The sequence below is a fragment of the Phocoena sinus genome, chromosome 17 (assembly GCF_008692025.1).
Source record: "Phocoena sinus isolate mPhoSin1 chromosome 17, mPhoSin1.pri, whole genome shotgun sequence".
Taxonomy (NCBI): domain Eukaryota; kingdom Metazoa; phylum Chordata; class Mammalia; order Artiodactyla; family Phocoenidae; genus Phocoena; species Phocoena sinus.
Genome location: NC_045779.1, coordinates 76,353,902 through 76,372,990, shown reverse-complemented (window position 1 = coordinate 76,372,990; position 19,089 = coordinate 76,353,902). Strand labels below are relative to the sequence as shown.

Sequence of the window (19,089 nt, the reverse complement as noted above, 5' to 3'; positions counted from 1 at the left end):
TTATCTTCCTTCAGCAGACCGTTCCTAACGGTTTTAGTGGGGTCTCCGTTATTGGGGAGGAAAGTAAAGCGGGCGGAGAAGTGATAGAGAAAGTCCTCAGACTGGAATGTCTCTGCTCCCTGCTTTCCTGGGCTTCAGTTTTGACTTGAGATGCCTCCCGTCGGTGCTCACCACCTGTGTTTATCCCGTGTTGTTGTAACTGCTGTCTCTGCTATGAGATTCCAGCATTTCAAGTCCTCTCGTCCCCTTGCGCCAGCGGCCAAGTGCTAAAATATCCAACACACAGGTGACAGCTGTTTATCTTCTCCTTAGAAGAAAGTCTGCTCTCTCTGGAGGTGCCTTTTGTTGAAGGTTGTTTAATTTATTCTTTCCCTGCTATTTGAAGAGTTATAATGTGTTGAGACTGTTCGACTCATGTGCTTAGCGAGACTCTGGAGCCTTTTAAGGGTGATGCTTCACTTTCTCCCCTTGCTGAAGATAGGCAAAAAAAGTTTTAAGCCTGAAAAGGTGCTCCGTCTGCAGGAGAGAAGTGTCTTTATTTAGCTGTGCATAGTGAGAAACACTTGAGAACTCTCTACTGTTGAAGACAGTCTGTGGAGAAGAACATCCCGTGAAGCTTGGGTGAGAGCTGAAAGAGCAGCGCTGATGGCATTTCGATTGGAAATGATTTTACCACCTTTCAGGCATTAAAGGGTTCAGAGCCATGAACGGATTTGGTATCATGAGTATGTATGTTGCTTCATCTTGGATGTTAATTTCAAGATTAGTCAGTTTGTAGTGGCAGCCTCATCTCACATCAGGAATTTATGGTATCTACTCTTGGAGGTGAAGACCAGACAAACGGATTATTTAACATTCTCCCTTGAATTTATATCTCAGGTTCCTTTTTCACCAGCAAAATAGCAGGCTACAGACGTCATTTAATGCCCATGTGACCTGGAGCAAGTTTAATCTCTCTGTGCCTCAATTTCCTTATTTGTGAAGTGGGGGAGATAATAATTGTACTTACCTCGGAGGGTTCTTGTGAAGGCTGCATGAGATACACATATAAAGGACCTACAACAGTCCCAGCCGGTGCTGGATAAATGTTAGCAGCCATTACTGTTACCAGTATTATTATTGTTGATTGTCAAGTAGTTTTAAGACTTGGTAATATGAATTCATGAATAGTGTTAAAAGACTCTAGACATCTCAGATCCCTTTTACATAGTTTTCCTCTGAGAAAAGGGAATTTTCCCCTCTCTTAAAACTGAATTTAGTTTCAAAAAAGAATTCTGTACTCCCTATGTCTTTTTGCTTTAATTCTCCTTTTGTTTAATTTTTTTTAAAAAAACGTCACTTTCTTAGTATTCACAGTATTCAAGGTTATTCAAAACTTGGTTTATTAAAAAATCAATAGGACATTCTGCAATCAGTCCAAAAGGAAATGCTTATTGACTTACAAATGTTTCTCCTTTATGGTTATTTGTACTTTTTGGACTAGCTTAATTTATTAATAGTAAGCGTCATCATCCCTAATTATTGAAATACCTATGAATGATTTGGCATCTACCCTAGGCCAGGCTGTGCTAAATGCTTTCCTTACGTTTTACCTCATAGCAGGTGTTTGAGGGTAGTTATCAGTAACTCCTTCTTGCAGGTGAGCGATTGAGGTTTAAAGAGATGGGGTAACTTGCCCCAAATCACGCAGCTGGCAGTGGCAGACTCGGGGCTGGAGCCAGGCTGGGGTGACTGCACAGTAGGCATCCTTAATTGCTCCTCTAATCAGCCTCCCATTGACGGGTTTCCCAAACTCCTGTGAGTTCATAAGTGACTGATTTTAGTGATCTCAACCTGATGAGGCCATAAAAGAAGAGGTATCAGCGAGAATACGAGACAGAGTGGCATAGCCTAACATTGTACATTTTCACAAATGTTTTATTCTCAGCTAATGACCTAAAAAGTTAGTATTTTTTATTTTAACTCTGGAAGCACTAAAAAACCATAAAAATGATTACACTGCAAAAGAGAAGTGAGCTTTGAAGATCCAGCCATTGCTAATGACTCACCACTTGTTTTTCTCTAGTGAGGCTTGTCGAGAGAAAGAGTTATAAAGACTGAACTGCTTTTATGTAGTCTTTAGTACGGAAGCAAAGATTAAGCCATTGAAAATTGAAAGAAAATAAAAATCTCTACTCTTTTCTTTCCTTATGATGAATATGTTAAGTTGGTTTTTAAGGTTTAAGTATATATTTCCTCATTTGTGAAATTCGAATCATGTTATTTACCTAGTCTGACTGTGACTTAGATACCTTGCACAAAGCACCCAAGAGATTCTCAGTACAAATTTGCTGTCACAATGACAGATAGTTTAGAAGCATCAGCTCTGAATACTGAAGAGGGTGGTTTATTTATGATGCATATTCAGTGTGTATATACATGTGATATATATGAACATGACTTAAAGCGATAAGGATTCGGTTACTTTTTTTTAGTGCAGTATGAAGTTTTGATGAGAGTGTCATCCTAGTAAGATAGGGACTAGCTAAAGTGTCTTCAGCTGAAGAACTTGAAGATTATTTGTGCAGAATGTATATTTTTACAACTCAGAATTCATATTGCCTTGTAATCATCCACTAGAACCTTTAAATTGCTAGGAATTTGACCACAGCCTTTATGTTTAGAAAAATCAGTATCAGTTATTTGCAGAGAATAAGCTTATCTCTTTTGTGATTGTAGAAAGTTTTGATTTTTTTCCTGTACCCTTAATAGGTTTTATTTATTTATTTTTTAAGAAAGAAAATGGAAATTTTTATTCAAGCCAAATTTGAGGATTTTATAAAACCTGGGAAGAGCATCTCAGAAAGCTCTGAGAACAATTCTGCCTGTTAGAAGTCAAGGCACAGTTATATGAGTTTTTTGAGACAAGAGAGCTGTACATTTAATGACGTGTTGACAGTTTACACAATACAGATCTGAGCATCATCATGGTGGTGGGTCATGTGTCCTCCTACAAGATAAAGACGGAATGTTATCTTTTAAGGAATTGCCTTGTTGATGCTAGGAGAATGCTGCTTTTTTTTTGATTGAGCAGGTATTTCTGCTGCTGGGGGAGGTAAATAATCAAAACGTTGATTTGACATCTGTCACTTTTCCTTTATGGAGGGAATAAAAGTGGAGCTCAGGGCTTCCCTGGTGGCGCAGTGGTTGAGAGTCCGCCTGCCGATGCAGGGGACGCAGGTTCGTGCCCCGGTCCGGGAAGATCCCACATGCCGCGGAGCGGCTGGGCCTGTGAGCCATGGCCGCTGAGCCTGCACGTCCGGAGCCTGTGCTCCGCGACGGGAGAGGCCACAGCAGTGAGAGGCCTGCATACCGCAAAAAAAAAAAAAAAGTAGAGCTCATGCTATTTTATTTATTTATTATTTTTAATTACTTTTAAATTTTAAAATTTTTTATTTTTTAACGTCTTTATCAGAGTACAATTGCTTTACAATGGTGTGTTAGTTTCTGCTGCTTAACAAAGTGAATCAGCTATATGTACACATATATCCCAATATCCCCTCCCTCTTTATTTTAATATATAAATAAGTGTTTTGTATTTCAACAGAATTGTATGATTTGTAGTTAAATGCTCTTTGGGAAGTATTTTGCAAGACACAGATTATCTACTGTTGGAAACATGCAGACATGACTTTTATGAATATAGAGCGAGTACGGCTAGCTAGTGTAAAACAGAAGGACCAGGAGAGCTTTGCTGCTGATTGCTAGAAGGATGGATCCTGGGTCTCAGTCTCCCTGTCTGTAAAATGAAGAGGCTGGACTGGATTCCTTCTTCTAAGATTAGTTTCCATGAGCCTATGTCTTTTGTTTATATTCAGGAGTGTTAACAATTTCAGATTACGTACTGAATACCACTCCCTTCCCTGAAGCAGAATTCAGTTATGAGCTAGATAAGCTTTTAGTTATAGGCTCTGAGCATCCTATTTTTAAAAACCTTACTGATCGTTTCTTATTATACAGGCAATTTATGTGTTGTGTCTTTTACAGCAACCTGGACAGCCTTTTGGGCCATAGGTGGCGCTGTTGCACCTTTTAAAAGTCTTAATTTTCCTGCTTGTGGAAGACGACTTAGCCCACGTTCCTTTAATTTGACTTCTTTGTTTAGTGCTTCAGGGTAGCACAATATCCATTATGTCTGGATACCTGGACAAATTATTCTAGTTATATCTTATTTTTATTCTGTCATCTCAGTGTGAAAATTTCAGACTTGCTGTGCAAACAATGGTGAAATTGTACTTTTCTTCCAGTATTAGAAACCAGTGAGCCATGATTTTATAAAACAGATAGAAGTGGTCCCTGGAGCACCTTAAAGCTGAAAAACGTATTGAACTCCCTGAGTATTGAACCCACTGCTGTGTGTTAATTAGTGGGAGGTGATTTGGTTGCTGTATGAAGGAGCGCAGTTTTTTGACTTGGGTTTGAATGCACATGCTACCACTTAGCCATGCGAACTTGAGTCAGTTCTTTCTGAGTTTTTCCCTTGTCTGTAAAATAGGGACACTAATATCTGCTTTGTAGAATTGTGAGAATAAGAAATTATGTAAAGTGTTTAGCACAGTGGTTATCTCAAAAGAGCTCAAACCCTTAGCTATTGTTTTGTATGAAGCCATCGTTTTATATAGTCTTTAGCAATTACTAAGGAATTAAAATAGAAAAAGCTGGTTTTATGACAAAAGATCCAATTAAGAAATGAGTAAAATATTTGAAGATGTTCAGTACTTCCTGTACTCATGATTTAGCAGCAGCCTCAGAATTAGAGCTGTTATACAGTCACCCTGAACGTTAAGCCACAGAATTTTTGGCTAATTAGTATATGTTGGGGCTTAAGTGGGCCCAGTAATTACACTCTTCTTTTCTCCACCAGCCAACTGAGAGATGAGACGAGAGAGTAGGCAGCGGGAGCTAAACGTCTCCTTTGTTACTGGTAAAGCCACATTCTCTGTGAACTTTAGGGCTTCAGGGAAATGGGTGTCTTAATACTCTGTCCCGGAACTAGAGAGACTCACGCAGTCGCAGGCAGTTCTGGGCCACAGTGGGCCTTCCTATGAGGGGACCTGTCCCCGTCATGCTCAGGGCTGTCATGTCACAAAGCTGAGCATCCTGGGTGCTTCCTGAGGGTGGCCAGCACCCGGGGTGGGGGGGGGGAAGAATGGTTTCCCGTGCCCCACTTGTCTCCCAGACTCCCTGAGCCCACTCCTCACTCCATTTGTGCGAGGAGGGCTAGCCGTGGGCCAGGGGTCAGGAGTGTTGAGGGAGAAGCCCTCCTCGTGGCCCAGAGGAGTGGGAGGAAGCGTCCCCTGCCTCAGTTTGAACAGGTCGTGGAGTGGAACAGAAGGGTGCTCCCCAGGAGTTTATAAATAGGGAAATAAGGATGTCCTCTGTGACTTAAACTAGCAAGGAAACATTAAAGATGATTAGAAGGGAGACAGGCGGGGCATGCTTCATAGTTAACATTTGTTGGGCACCTAAAATGTGCTGCATACTTTTCTAAGCACTTTGCAGAAACTAATTTAATCCTTTGATCCTCACAACAGCCAAGTGAGGTAGGTTTGATTATTTTCCCAACTTTACAGATGTGGAAATTGAGGCACAGAGAGGGTAAGTAATTTGACCAAGGTCACAGAGCTAGTAAGTGGCAGAGCTGGTATTTAAACCCTGGCAGTCTGGCTTCCAGGCTCTCAGAGATGGGCTTTGGGTTTTTAGAGGTATCAGCCTGTCTGTGGATCTCTATGTACATCTGTCCATTCGTCGGCCTGGAAAGGGTGGGAAAGGGAGAGTTACACAAGTATTCACAGCTGTGCCTCGGCCACTGTCCATGCACCATGACCAGCATTCATTGTGGTCTAGGCAGCAGGTCTGTCCCTGTAACAGAAATTTAGTCCATCAGGTTAATCTAGGAAATCCCTCTTGCTCTGCATCTGTCCATGCTTGCCATGTGGCCTCCTGCCGATGATTGGGTCGTTGGAGAGAAAATGTGCTGATTGTTGAACTCCGATATTTTAGTCTGATCGATAATTTTATGTCTCCTGTTACATTAATAAGTTAAACCTCTGTTTCTTTTTTCTTTTCTTTTGGTCACACCCTGTGGCATGCAGGATCTTAGTTCCCCGACCAGGGATCGAACCCGTGCGCTCTGTATTGGGAGCGTGGAAGGGAAGTCCCAGCCTCTGACTTTCTTACACCAGTCTCTTATGAATTTGGTTAATGTGAAATCAGTCAGTTGGAGGCTGATGATGCTGATAATATCATTTCTGAGCACATTGAGGTACTCCTGTCTGTGGAGACCTGGCTGGAGGGTGCTCCTTTTTCTCACTGTGACTTCTTCAGACAGCACCAATTATTATCTCCCCACCCCCTCACACACACAATGAGGTGAGAAGCCTTCTGAGTAGGCCAGATAATCAGATAGCAAGGTCAACCGGTCAGTAGACTGTTGTGTACCTCGAAGTGGGTTTAATAAAAGGAAAGGGCTTCCAGGGAGTCCAATTAGATGTTAAAGTTCATTTGGTAAAAGCTGTCCATTTTTTGTGGTTGAGCTCGTTCTTTGCTGTTCGAAAAGATTGGATTAGATGGATTAGCTTAAAAGGCAGAAAAGGATCGTTTCAGGTGGTATTAATACATCCACACCAGTGAGAAGTGATAGTTGACCGCCTGTGTGAGGCTTGAGACAGAAAGATTTTTACAAGCTTCATTAAACAACCTTAAAAGCTCTGCAATCTCAGTGTACTTAGCGTGGGGCCCGGTTCATCCCTTGACGCCCTAAGAGGTCGAGTAATTGATGATTGTGATTATGACTCTGAGGCATCGAAAAAGTCTCAATCATATTCCCTATTCAAAGGACATGGCACAGTATAACATATTTGACCAGGTTTTTCACTGAACAGGAAGTTTTTAGCACTATCTGGAAACCTCACATTCCCCAAGGTTCCACACAGCTCAGTGTCCCCTCAGTGCAGATCCGTCAGCACTCGTCGTGGGCATGTTGTAGAGTGTGTGATGGTGCCGCATCCCTGGCTCCGCATCCGCCCCCGCAGGCTTTCTCATCCCCATCTACCTCGCAGGGTTGCCCTGACAATCACACATGATGGTTGTCAAGCAGTGTGTTTGGCATATAGTCAGTATCCAGTAGAAAGCACCTGTTTTTTATTATAATCGTGGCTTCTAGATGGCAGTGATTTTTAGTCTGCATGTAAAAATGGAGATTGCGATACACAAAGTAGCTCTTAAGTAGCATCATGGGACCTATTCTCTATGGACGATTGAAAACATATGCTATTTCAGTAAGAATATATGTTATTGGGACATACCTTTCTGAATCTTGTTAACATGTTTAAAAATGATCATAGCTGGGCTTCCCAGGTGGCGCAGTGGTTGAGAGTCCGCCTGCCGATGCAGGGGACGTGGGTTCGTGCCCTGGTCCGGGAAGATCCCACATGCCGCGGAGCGGCTGGGCCCGTGAGCCATGGCCGCTGAGCCTGCGCGTCCAGAGCCTGTGCTGTGCAACGGGAGAGGCCGCAGCAGTGAGAGGCCCGCGTACCGCGCAAAAAAAAAAAAAAAAAAGATCATAGCTAATGATAAGCAGGACTCTTGAACCCAGTTCCTCTTAGGGTATGTTTTGCCATCATGGGAAATTACGTTCTATAGAGAAGGCTAACTGGGTCTCGTTGATATTTGGATGGTTTAATAGATGATCAAGGCTTTCAAAAGCTTCTTGATGATAATGAAGTTAACTGTTTTGTGTTGTAAACTAACTACAGAGCTACCTTCCAAAAGTTAGAAATCCTTAGCTTGTGAAATGTCCAGTAAATCAGTGTGTATGTGTGTCTGTGTCTGTGTGAATGTGTGTGTGTGTGGGTGTGTGTGCACACGCGCGTGTGATTTTAGGAAGGAGAAATAAGTTCCATATAGCCTTCTGATACCTTTCTTCTTCAGGCTAAAGTGTGGGCGTATATTTATACAAATAAATTGATATTCTTCTGTCACTTGGCTTATTTGTGGGAAAAAGAAATTCTCATACTTGTTTCAGAAGAGTTAGGGAGTATAAGCTTGGAAGGTGGGAAGGGAGAGAGATAGGGAAGCACTTTACAGTTTGTGCAGGATATGAGAAATAGTTTTTCTTCTCTTTTTTTCCTTCTAAAGCATAAAGGCACTGAATTGTAACATACTCTTACTCAGAATTGCTTTTCTGATCAGATACAAGTGTCTCATATGTTTTGAGGCTATGTGAATTATGAAATGTGATTTAGCAGTTATCTTTAAAAGTAGTTTTGTTTTTCAAATAAAAGACCATAATCTGTTCTTTCTTCCAGGGGCACAAGAAGTTCTCATTGATCCAGGTACATGATCTATGTGCTTAGTTTCTTTTGGTTATTTTTTTAAGTGCTTGTTTCATGGTGGTGTGAATGAATGGTTAAAATTTCTGGATTATGATCTTTGGAACATACTGATTTAAGTAACTTTAAATCAGAACTGTTACAAACCTGATTGTTGTTTGTTCCTTGTTTCATGGGGCACCCTATTGATTTATGTTGTTTGTCGAAGAGGGAAATTCTTCCTCTAGCATGGTTAAGTGGATGATTTGCAGTGTGCTTTTAAAATTCTCTGAATGCATTGAGCATGCCTGTCCAGTTAATTTCGAATTTACTCATAGTAATGACTCTGCTCTGATCCTGTGACTTATGCTCCTCTCAGTGTGAATTTGAATTCTCTGTTGCATTTTGTTCGTGTGTTCTTAACAGGGAAAGACATTTTGCATTTTTTACGGAGGTGGGTTTTCCTTTCCCCTCTTAATGCCTTCTGTAATTCATACAGCAAAAATCTCTTTTATTGCAGTGCTTAATTATTTCGTAATGAGCTCTATTGTTTTCTGCCTTAATCGGACAATGACAAAGAATAAGAATAAAAAATGAAAACCCTCCCTTCCTTTGAAGGATGGAAATCAGATGGTCATGCTTACACATGCTTTGTGACCAACACGTTTACTTTCATCTCATTGTGTATCTTGAGTTTGAAATGAAATTGCTTCAGGTTTGTAGATTTTTGTTTTAACATTTGTGTTGCATTCTTTCTCTAGGCTGACGTTTCCTGATGGAGCTTGTGGAAAGTGTTTTCCTTCCTAGAGGAAGGAAAACAAATGTTTTGCTTTGATTTTAGGAGACCTGAGTTGCTGATGAGAAAGCAGTTGAGGGTGGGCTGAGGAACTCACCTCCCATCCAAAACTGATGAACGATGAAATCAGTGTTAGATGTATTGGTATTTGAGCAATAGAAGTTAACGAGCCCAGACTGGCTAGTTATGCCTGATGGAAAGTACGGGATTCCCTTGCAGGAGAATGGATAAATGGATAAATGGATAAAAATGGATAAATTATTTGAAGGAAACTGTTTCAGAGTTTTTGCTGCCTGCTTTCCCCACAGCCATTTCAAAGGCCAGAAGGAGGAGTCTGACCGTCTTGGGAGGAGCTTCTCCAATCACTTCTAGCAGCTCAGCTTCCGAGCCCTTGATGGGCATTTGAAACAGAATGCTTCTGGGTCTCACACTGTTGTTTCTCGTCATTTCTGACTGTTGCATGTACATTCAACGGCTGTTTCAAGTGAAGTGATCTTTTGTCCAATTTCAGTTAACTCAAATTTGCTTTTCCCATTTTAATGTTGACAGGAGTTTCTTCTTCCTATAATGAAAATTAGCAATTTGCACTTACTACGTGAAGGCACTGGTCCGAGGTGCTTTTTTTTCTTAACAGTTTTAATACAGTTTACCCATTAAAATACACAGAGGTTTTTACTCTATGACCAGAGTTGTGTATCACCATCAATCTTGGACATTTTCATCACCCCAGCAAGAAGCCCCGTACGGATTATCAGTCACCACCCATTTCCCCCATCCTCCCCCAGCCCCAGGCAACCACTCTTCTGTCTCTGGATTTGCCTGCTGGACATTTCGTATAAATGGAATCATACAGCTTGTAGTCTTTTATGACCGACTTCTTTCACTTAGCGTAATGTTTTCAAGGTTTGTCCGTGTTGTATCACGGATCAGCACTTCACGTTTTGTTTTTGCTGAATAATATTTCACCATATGGATAGACCACTTTTTGTTTACCCCTTCATCAGCTAATGGACATTTGGGTTGTTTCTACTTTTTGGCTGTTATGAGTAATGGTGCTGTTAACATTCATATATGTTTTTATGTGGACGTATGTTTTCAGTTCTCTTATGCATATGCCTAGGAATTAGAATTACAGGGTCATACGGTAACTAAATGTTTAACTATTTGAGGAACTGCCAGATTGTTTTCCAAAGCGGCTGTGCTGTTTTACTTTCTCAGCAGCAGTGTATGAGAGTTCCAATTTCTCAATGTCCTCATCAATGCTTGTTATTCACTTTTCTTTTGTTTTGGCAGTTCTATAACTTTGCTTAACAATCAGCAGTTAGTTCTCATCCACATTAACTGTCTTTAGGTTTTTGATAATGGTGGCAGGTACATAGGTAACCGAGGTACAGAGCTTGTCTGGTGCATCTTCATCTTCATTATGTTTCTGGACAGCTGCCATGGATACAATACGGGACATCCCTTATTCCTTTGGCGCAGACAGCTTTGTGGAGCCTGGTGTCGATGCGCACATCTGGAGTTCCCATCTCCTTCATGGCAAATTTCCGGATTTCTTTGAGTGCCCGAGGGGCACGCTTCTTGAAACCCACTCCAGGGATGCTCTTGTGAACGTCGAGAGTGTATTTTCTGGTCGTCACCTCGTTGACGGCAGACTGGCCCTTCTTCTTGCCACCCTTCTTTGCGGGAGCCGTCTAAACCCAGTCGACAAGAAGGCTCAGAGTGGAGTGGGACAAAGCCAGGCCAAGTCTTCCCTCCCAGCTGGCCTCGTGCAACCGCCCTCGGGGCTCCTGGAGCCCCAGGTCAGGGTGTTATCATCTTTTTGATTATAGCTGTTCCAGTGAGGGTGAAGTGGTTTCTCCTTGTAGTTTTTTTTTGTTGTCATTTAAAATGGAAATAGAATTTTTATTTGTATTTGTGTATATTTACTAATGTTAAAATATCATAAAAGTTTGCCATAATATATATATATTTTTCTTTTTAAAAAATTTTTATTGGATAATAGTTGATTTACAATGTTGTGTTAGTTTCGGGTGTATAGCAAAGTGAATCAGTTACACATATGCATATACCCACTCTTTTTTTAAGATTCTTTTCCCATATAGGCCATTACGGAGTATTGAGTATAGTTCCCTGTGCTACACAGTAGGTTCTTTTTAGTTATCTATTTTATATATATAGTAGTGTGTATATGTCAATCCCAATCTCCCAATTTATCCCTCCCCCCACATTCCCTGGTAACCATAAGTTTGTTTTCTACATCTGTGACTCTACTTCTGTTTTGTAAATAAGTTCATTTGTACCCTTTTTTTAGATTCCACATATAAGCAATATCATATGATATTTGTCTTTCTGTGTCTGACTTTACTCAGTATCACAGTCTCTAGATCCATCCACGTGGCTGCAAATGGCATTATTACAATCTTTTTTTTACGGCTGAGTAATATTCCATTGTCTGTATGTACCATCTCTCTCTTTTTTTTTTTTTCGATACGCGGGCCTCTCACTTTCGTGGCCTCTCCCGTTGCGGAGCACAGGCTCCGGACGTGCAGGCTCAGCGGCCATGGCTCACGGGCCCAGCCGCTCTGCGGCATGTGGGATCTTCCCGGACCGGGGCATGAACCCGTGTCCCCTGCATCGGCAGGCGGACTCTCAACCACTGCGCCACCAGGGGAGCCCTGTACCATCTCTTCTTTACCCATTCTCTGTTGAGGGACATTTAGGTTGCTTCCGTGTCCGGGCTATTGTAAATAGTGCAGCAATGAACATAGGGGTGTGTGTATCTTTTCAAATTATGGTTTTCTCCGCCTCCTTGTAGTTTTGATTTGATTTCCCTTATAGCTATTGATATTGAGCATCTTTTTCTTTTTCTTTTTTTCTGGTACGCGGGCCTCTCACTTGTGGCCTCTCCTGTAGCGGAGCACAGGCTCCGGACGTGCAGGCTCAGTGGCCATGGCTCACGGGCCCAGCCACTCTGTGGCATGTGAGATCTTCCCGGACCGGGGCACGAACCCATGTCCCCGGCATTGGCAGGTGGACTCTCAACCACTGTGCCACCAGGGAAGCCCCCTTTTTCTTTTTTTAAAAATTATTTAATTAATTAATTTATTTCTGGCTGCGTTGGGTCTTCGTTGCTGCCTGCAGGCTTTTTCTAGCTGTGGCGAGAGGGGGCTACTCTTTGTTTCTGTGAGCGAGCTTCTCATTGTGGTGGCTTCTCTTGTTGCAGAGCACGGGCTCTAGGTGTGTGGGCTTCAGTAGTTGTGGCACACAGGCTCAGTAGTTGTGGCTCAGGGGCTCCAGAGTGCAGGCTCAGTAGCTGTGGTGCACAGGCTTAGTTGCTCTGCAGCATGTGGAATCTTCCCGGACCAGGGCTTGAACCCGTGTCCCCTGCATTGCCAGGCAGATTCTTAAGCACTGCACCACCACGGAAGCCCTTGAGCATCTTTTTCATTGTGCTTATAGGCCATTTGTGCAATTTCCTTGAAAAATGTCTTTTCACATCCTTTATCCATTTTTTAAAAAATATCTTTATTGGAGTATAATTGCTTTACAATGGTGTGTTAGTTTCCTCTGTATAACAAAGGGAATCAGCTAAGTGCATACGTATATCCCCATATCTACTCCGTCCTGTGTCTCCCTCCCACCCTCCTTATCCAACCCCTCTAGTTGGACACGAAGCACTTGAGCTGATCTCCCTGTGCTATACAGCTGCTCCCCACTTACATTTGGTAGTGTATATATGTCAGTGCCACTCTCGCACTTTGTCCCAGCTTACCCTTCCCCCTCCCCGTGTCCTCAAGTCCATTCTCTACATCTGCGTCTTTATTCCTGTCCTGCCACTAGGTTCTTCAGAACCTTTTTCTTTTTTTTTTTTTAGATTCCATATATATGTGTTAGCATATAGTATTTGTTTTTCTCTTTCTGACTTACTTCACTCTGTATGACAGACTGTAGGTCCATCCACCTCACTACAGATAACTCAATTTCGTTTCTTATTATGGTTGAGTAATATCCCATTGTATATATGTGCCACACGTTCTTTATCCATTCATCTGTCGATGGACACTTAGGTTGCTTCCATGTCCTGGCTATTGTGAATAGAGCTGCAATGAACCTTGTGCTACATGACACTTTTTGAATTATGGTTTTCTCAGGGTGTGTGCCCAGTAGTGGGATTGCTGGGTCATATGGTAGTTATGTTTTTAGTTCTTTAAGGAACCTCCATACTGTTCTCCATAGTGGCTGTATCAATTTACATTCCCACCAACAGTGCAAGAGGGTTCCCTCTTCTCCACACCCTCTCCAGCATTTATTGTTTGTAGATTTTTTGATGATGGCCATTCTGACCGGTGTGAGGTGCTACCTCATTGTAGTTTTGATTCCCATTTCTCTAATGATTAGTGATGTTGAGCATCTTTTCATGTGTTTGTTGGCAATCTGTATATCTTCTTTGGAGGAATGTCTATTTAGGTCTTCTGCCCAATTTTGGATGGGGTAGTTTGTTTTTTCGATATTGAGCTGCATGAGCCGCTTGTATATTTTGGTGATTAATCCTTTGTCAGTTGCCTCATTTGCAGATATTTACACCATTCTGAGGACTGTCTTTTCGTTTTGTTTATGGTTTCCTTTGCTGTGCAAAAGCTTTTAAGTTTCATTAGGTCCCATTTTTTGTTTTTATTTCCATTTCTCTAGGAGGTGTATCAAAAAGGATCTTGCTGTGATTTATGTCATAGAGTGTTCTACCTATGTTTTCCTCTAAGAGTTTTATAGTGTCTGACCTTACGCTTAGATCTTTAATCCATTTTGAGTTTATTTTTGTGTATGGTGTTAGGGAATGTTCTAATTTCATTCTTTTACATGTAGCTGTCCAGTTTTCCCAGCACCACTTATTGAAGAGGCTGTCCTTTCTCCACTGTACATTCCTGCCTCCTTTATCAAAGATAAGGTGACCATATGCACGTGGGTTTATCTCTGGGCTTTCTATCCTGTTCCATTGATCTATATTTCTGTTTTTATGCCAGTACCATACTGTCTTGATTATTGTAGCTTTGTAGTATAGTCTGAAGTCTGGGAGCCTGATTCCTCCAGCTCCGTTTTCCTTTCTCAAGATTGCTTTGGCTATTCGGGGTCTTCTGTGTTTTCATACAAATTGTGCAATTTTCTGTTCTAGTTCTGTGAGAAATGCCATTGGTAGTTTGATAGGGATTGCAGTGAATCTGTAGATTGCTTTGGGATGTATAGTCATTTTCACAATGTTGATTCTTCCAATCCAAAAACATGGTATATCTCTCCATCTGTTTGTATCATCTTTAATTTCTTTCATCAGTGTCTTATAGTTTTCTGCATGTAGATCTTTTGTCTCCTTAGGTAGGTTTATTCCTAGGTATTTTATTCTTCTTGTTGCAGTGGTAAATGGGAGTGTTTCCTTAACTTCTCTTTCAGATTTTTCATCATTAGTGTGTAGGAATGCAAACGATTCCTGTGCATTAATTTTGTATCCTACTACTCTACCAAATTTATTGATTACCTCTAGTAGTTTTCTGGTAGCATCTTTACCATTCTCTATGTATAGTATCATGTCATCTGCAAACAGTGACAGTTTTACTTCTTTTCCGACTTGGATTCCTTTTCTTTCTTTTTCTTCTGTAATTGCTGTGGCTAAAACTTCCAAAACTATGTTGAATAGCAGTGGTGAGAGTGGGTAACCTTGTCTTGTTCCTGATCTTAGAGGAGATGGTTTCAGTTTTTCACCATTGAGAACGGTGTTGGCTGTGGATTTGTCATATATGACCTCTATTATGTTGAGGTAGGATCCCTCTATGCCTTCTTTCTGCAGAGTGTTTGTCATAAATAGGTGTTGAATTTTGTCAAAAGCTTTTTCTGCATCTAGTATTTTGTTGAGGAGTTTTGCATCTATGTTCATCAGAGATATTGACCTGTAGTTTTCTTTTTTTGTGACATCTTTGTCTGGTTTTGGTATCAGTTATGGTGGCTTCTTAGAATGGGTTTGGATGTGTTCCTCCCTCTGCTATATTTTGTAAGAGTTTGAGAAGGATAGGTGTTAGCTCTTCTCTAAATGTTTGATAGAATTTGCCTGTGAAGCCATCTGGTCCTGGGCTTTTCTGTTGGAAGGTTTTTTTTTTTTTTTTTTTTTTTTGCAGTACGTGGGCCTGTTAGTGTTGTGGCTTCTCCCATAGTGGAGCACAGGCTCCAGATGCGCACGCTCAGCGGCCATGGCTCACGGGCCCTGCCGCCCCGCGGCATGTGGGATCTTCCCAGACTGGGGCACGAACCCGTTTCCCCTGCATCGGCAGGCAGACTGTCAACCACTGCGCCACCAGGGAAGCCCCTTGTTGGAAGATTTTTAATCACAGTTTCAATTTCAGTGCTTGTGATTGGTCTGTTTATATATTCTATTTCTTCCTGGTTCAGTCTCGGAAGGTTGTGCTTTTCTAAGAATGTGTCCATTTCTTCCAGGTTGTCCATTTTATTGGCATATAGTTGCTTGTAGTAATATCTCATGATCCTTTGTATTTCTGCAGTGTCAGTTGTTACTGCTCCTCTTTCATTTCTAATTCTGTTGATTTGAGTCTTCCTTTTTTTCTTGATGAGTTTGGCTAATGGTTTATCAATTTTGTTTTTCTACTCAAAGTACCAGCTTTTAGTTTTATTGATATTTGCTATTGTTTCCTTCATTTCTTTTTCATTTATTTCTAATCTGATCTTTATGATTTCTTTCCTTCTGCTGACTTTGAGGTTTTTTTGTTCTCCTTTCTGTAATTGCTTTAGGTGTAAGGTTAGGTTGTTTATTTGAGATGTTTCTTGTTTCTTGAGGTAGGATTGTATTGCTATAAACTTCCCTCTTAGAACTGCTTTTGCTGCATCCCATAGGTTTTTGGGGCATCGTGTTTTCATTGTCATTTGTTTCTAGGTATTTTTGGATTTCCTCTGATTTCTTCAGTGGTCTCTTGGTTAGTTAGTAGTATATTGTTTAGCCTCCATGTGTTTTTATTTTTTACAGATTTTTTCCTGTAATTGATGTCTAGTGTCATAGTGTTGTGGTTGGAAAAGATACTTGATACGAGTTCAATTTTCTTAAATTTACCAAGGCTTGATTTGTGACCCAAGATATGATCCAGCCTGGAGAGTTTTCCATGAGCACTTGAGAAGAAAGTGTATTTTGTTGTTTTTTGATGGAATGTCCTATAAATATCAATTAAGTCCATCTTGTTTTTTTTTTTTTTTTTTTTTTTTTGGGGGTACGTGGGCCTCTCGCTGCCGCGGCCTCTCCTGCTGTGGAGCGCAGGCTCCGGACGCGCAGTCTCAACGGTCATGGCTCCCGCGCCCAGCCACTCTGCGGCATGTGGGATCCTCCCAGACTGGGGTAGGAACCCGCATCCCCTGCATCAGCAGGCGGGCTCTCAACCACTGTACCACCAGGGAAGCCCAAGTCTATCTTGTTTAATGTGTCGTTTAAAGCTTGTGTTTCCTTATTTATTTTCAGTTTGGATGATCTGTCCATTGGTGAAAGTGGGGTGCTAAAAGTCCCCTACTATTGGGTTACTGTTGATTTCCCCTTTTATGGCTGTTAGCATTTGCCTTATGTATTGAGGTGGTCCTATGTTGGGTGCATAAATATTTACAATTGTTATATCTTCTTCTTGGATTGATCCCTTGATCATTATGTAGTGTTCTTTTTGTCTCTTTTGTAATAGTCTTTTAAAGTCTGTTTTGTCTGATATGAGAATTGCTACTCTAGCTTTCTTTTTTTTTTTTTTTGTGGTACTCGGGCCTCTTACTGTTTTGGCCTCTCCCGTTGCAGAACACAGGCTCCGGACTCGCAGGCTCAGCGGCCATGGCTCATGGGCCCAGCCGCTCCGTGGCATGTGGGATCTTACCGGACCGGGGCACGAACCCGTGTCCCCTGCATTGGCGGCAGACTCTCAACCACTGCGCCACCAGGGAAGCCCTCCAGCTTTCTTTTGATTTCCAGTTGCATGGAATATCTTTTTCCATCCCCTCACTTTCAGTGTGTATGTGTCCCTAGGTCTGACGTTGGTCTCTTGTAGACAGCATATGTTGTCTTGTTTTTGTATCCATTCAGCCGTCTATGTCTTTTGGTTGGAGCATTTAATCCAATTACATTTACAGTAATTATCTATATGTATGTTCCTCTTACCATTTTCTTAATTGTTTCGGGTTTGTTACTGTAGGTCTTTTCCTCCTTTTGTGTTTCCTGCCTTGAGAAGTTCCTTTAGCCTTTATTGTAAAGCTGGTTTGGTGGTGCTGAATTCTCTTACCTTTTGATTGTCTGTAAAGTGTTTAATTTCTCCGTCGAATCTGAATGAGATCCTTTCTGGATCACTGAAAGGTCTTTTTAGATCCTTTATCCATTTTTAATTGAGTTATTTGTCTTTTTACTGTTGAGTTGTAAAATTTCTTTTTATATTGTAGATACAAGTTCCTTATCAGATATATGGTTTACAAAAATTTTCTCCTATTCTGTGTGTTGTTTTTTCACTTTGTTGATGGTATCCTTTGAAGCATAGAAGTTTTAAGTTTTGATGAAGTCCACTTTATCTAACTTTTCTTTGTTTGCTTGTGCTTTTGGTGTCATATCTAAGATCTGAGGTATTTTAAAAGCAATTTAATTCTTACAACAGTTCTAGGAGATAGGTACTGTTGTTATCCCCCATCTGTAGATGAGGAAACTGAGATGCAGAAAAGTTCATTGACTTGTCATGGGTACAGCTAGTTAGTGGTGATGTGGGAATTCACACCCACACATTTGTCTCCAGCGTCTGTTCTCTTAACTACCATAGTCTATTCCTTTCTGTAGGAATGGTTAATTAAAAAGCCTTTACTTCTTTGATTTCTTACTATTTTTTTCTCATTAGGGACCTCATCTCTTTCTTTATAATACTTTGCAGACCTCAGTGTAGTTTTATTTTAGGTCTAATGTAGGCGGAAGCATTGCTATCAGTTAATACCGCATTACTTACCCTCCAGTGATGATTGTTGCTAATCGACCTAATAAAGTCATACTTAATTTAACTCTTTTCTGGTCATTACACTAAAAGAAGAGTCATGGCTACTGAATGCTCTAAGAAAGTATATGATTTATTTTATTTTGCTAACCAATGAAAGAAAAACCCCAGTGTTGACACAGGTTGTAAATTTTCCAGAATAGGGTCATTGTCTTCCTTATATTTCATTTTGTTTGGTCACGGTGTCTAGGTAGCGCCTTGTTGTCTGGCAGATTAGTTAGAGCATGGTGCTCATGAATCATTGTAAGGACAGAATGTTGACAACAGTATCTGTTGCTTCACAAGAGAAAAGACAATATAGAAATACTGCACAGATTTATTTTAAAAGCCTGGAATTTTGAGAAGAGTTCCACAAACCATACAAAGGTATTTTCATTAATTTTAACTCTATCTTAGACACATTATGGTTACATAGCAGAGTAAGTTTATGAACTAGATCTGACAGGAGAAGTGTAATATTGATTATTTGTTTTAATTAAAATATTATGCTTTGGGGCTTCCCTGGTGGCGCAGTGGTTGAGAATCTGCCTACCAATGCAGGGGACATGGGTTCGAGCCCTGGTCTGGGAGGATCCCACATGCCGCGGAGCAACTAGGCCCGTGAGCCACAACTACTGAGCCTGCGCGTCTGGAGCTTGTGCTCCGCAACAAGAGGCCGCGACAGTGAGAGGCTCGCGCACCGCGATGAAGAGTGGCCCCCGCTCGCCGCAACTAGAGAAAGCCCTCGCACAGAAACGAAGACCCAACACAGCAAAAAATAAATAAATAAAATTAAAAAATATATATCATGCTTTGGATAAAGTAATTTAGTGCCCATGAATAAACAAAAATAAGTTTGCATTTATATATGACAGTGGGGCAGCCTTCCTACATATATATGTTTTGATCTGTTTTT

At 41.1% G+C, this 19,089-nt stretch overlaps 1 protein-coding gene and 1 pseudogene across 3 annotated transcripts in view; one reads left to right on the top strand and one right to left on the bottom strand.

The window, feature by feature from the left end:
* TRAPPC9 (trafficking protein particle complex 9) overlaps positions 1-19,089 on the top strand; it is a 515,410-nt gene that overhangs the window by 27,998 nt on the left and 468,323 nt on the right. For 2 of the 3 annotated variants that reach the window (XM_032610157.1, XM_032610158.1), the window contains exon 5: positions 8,349-8,375. The exons of the other annotated variant lie outside the window; for it this stretch is intronic. In XM_032610157.1, the coding sequence (XP_032466048.1) occupies positions 8,349-8,375 (27 nt within the window). The remainder of the gene's footprint in view (positions 1-8,348; positions 8,376-19,089) is intronic. 3 annotated transcript variants of the gene reach the window in all.
* LOC116742692 lies at positions 10,469-16,481 on the bottom strand (annotated as a pseudogene).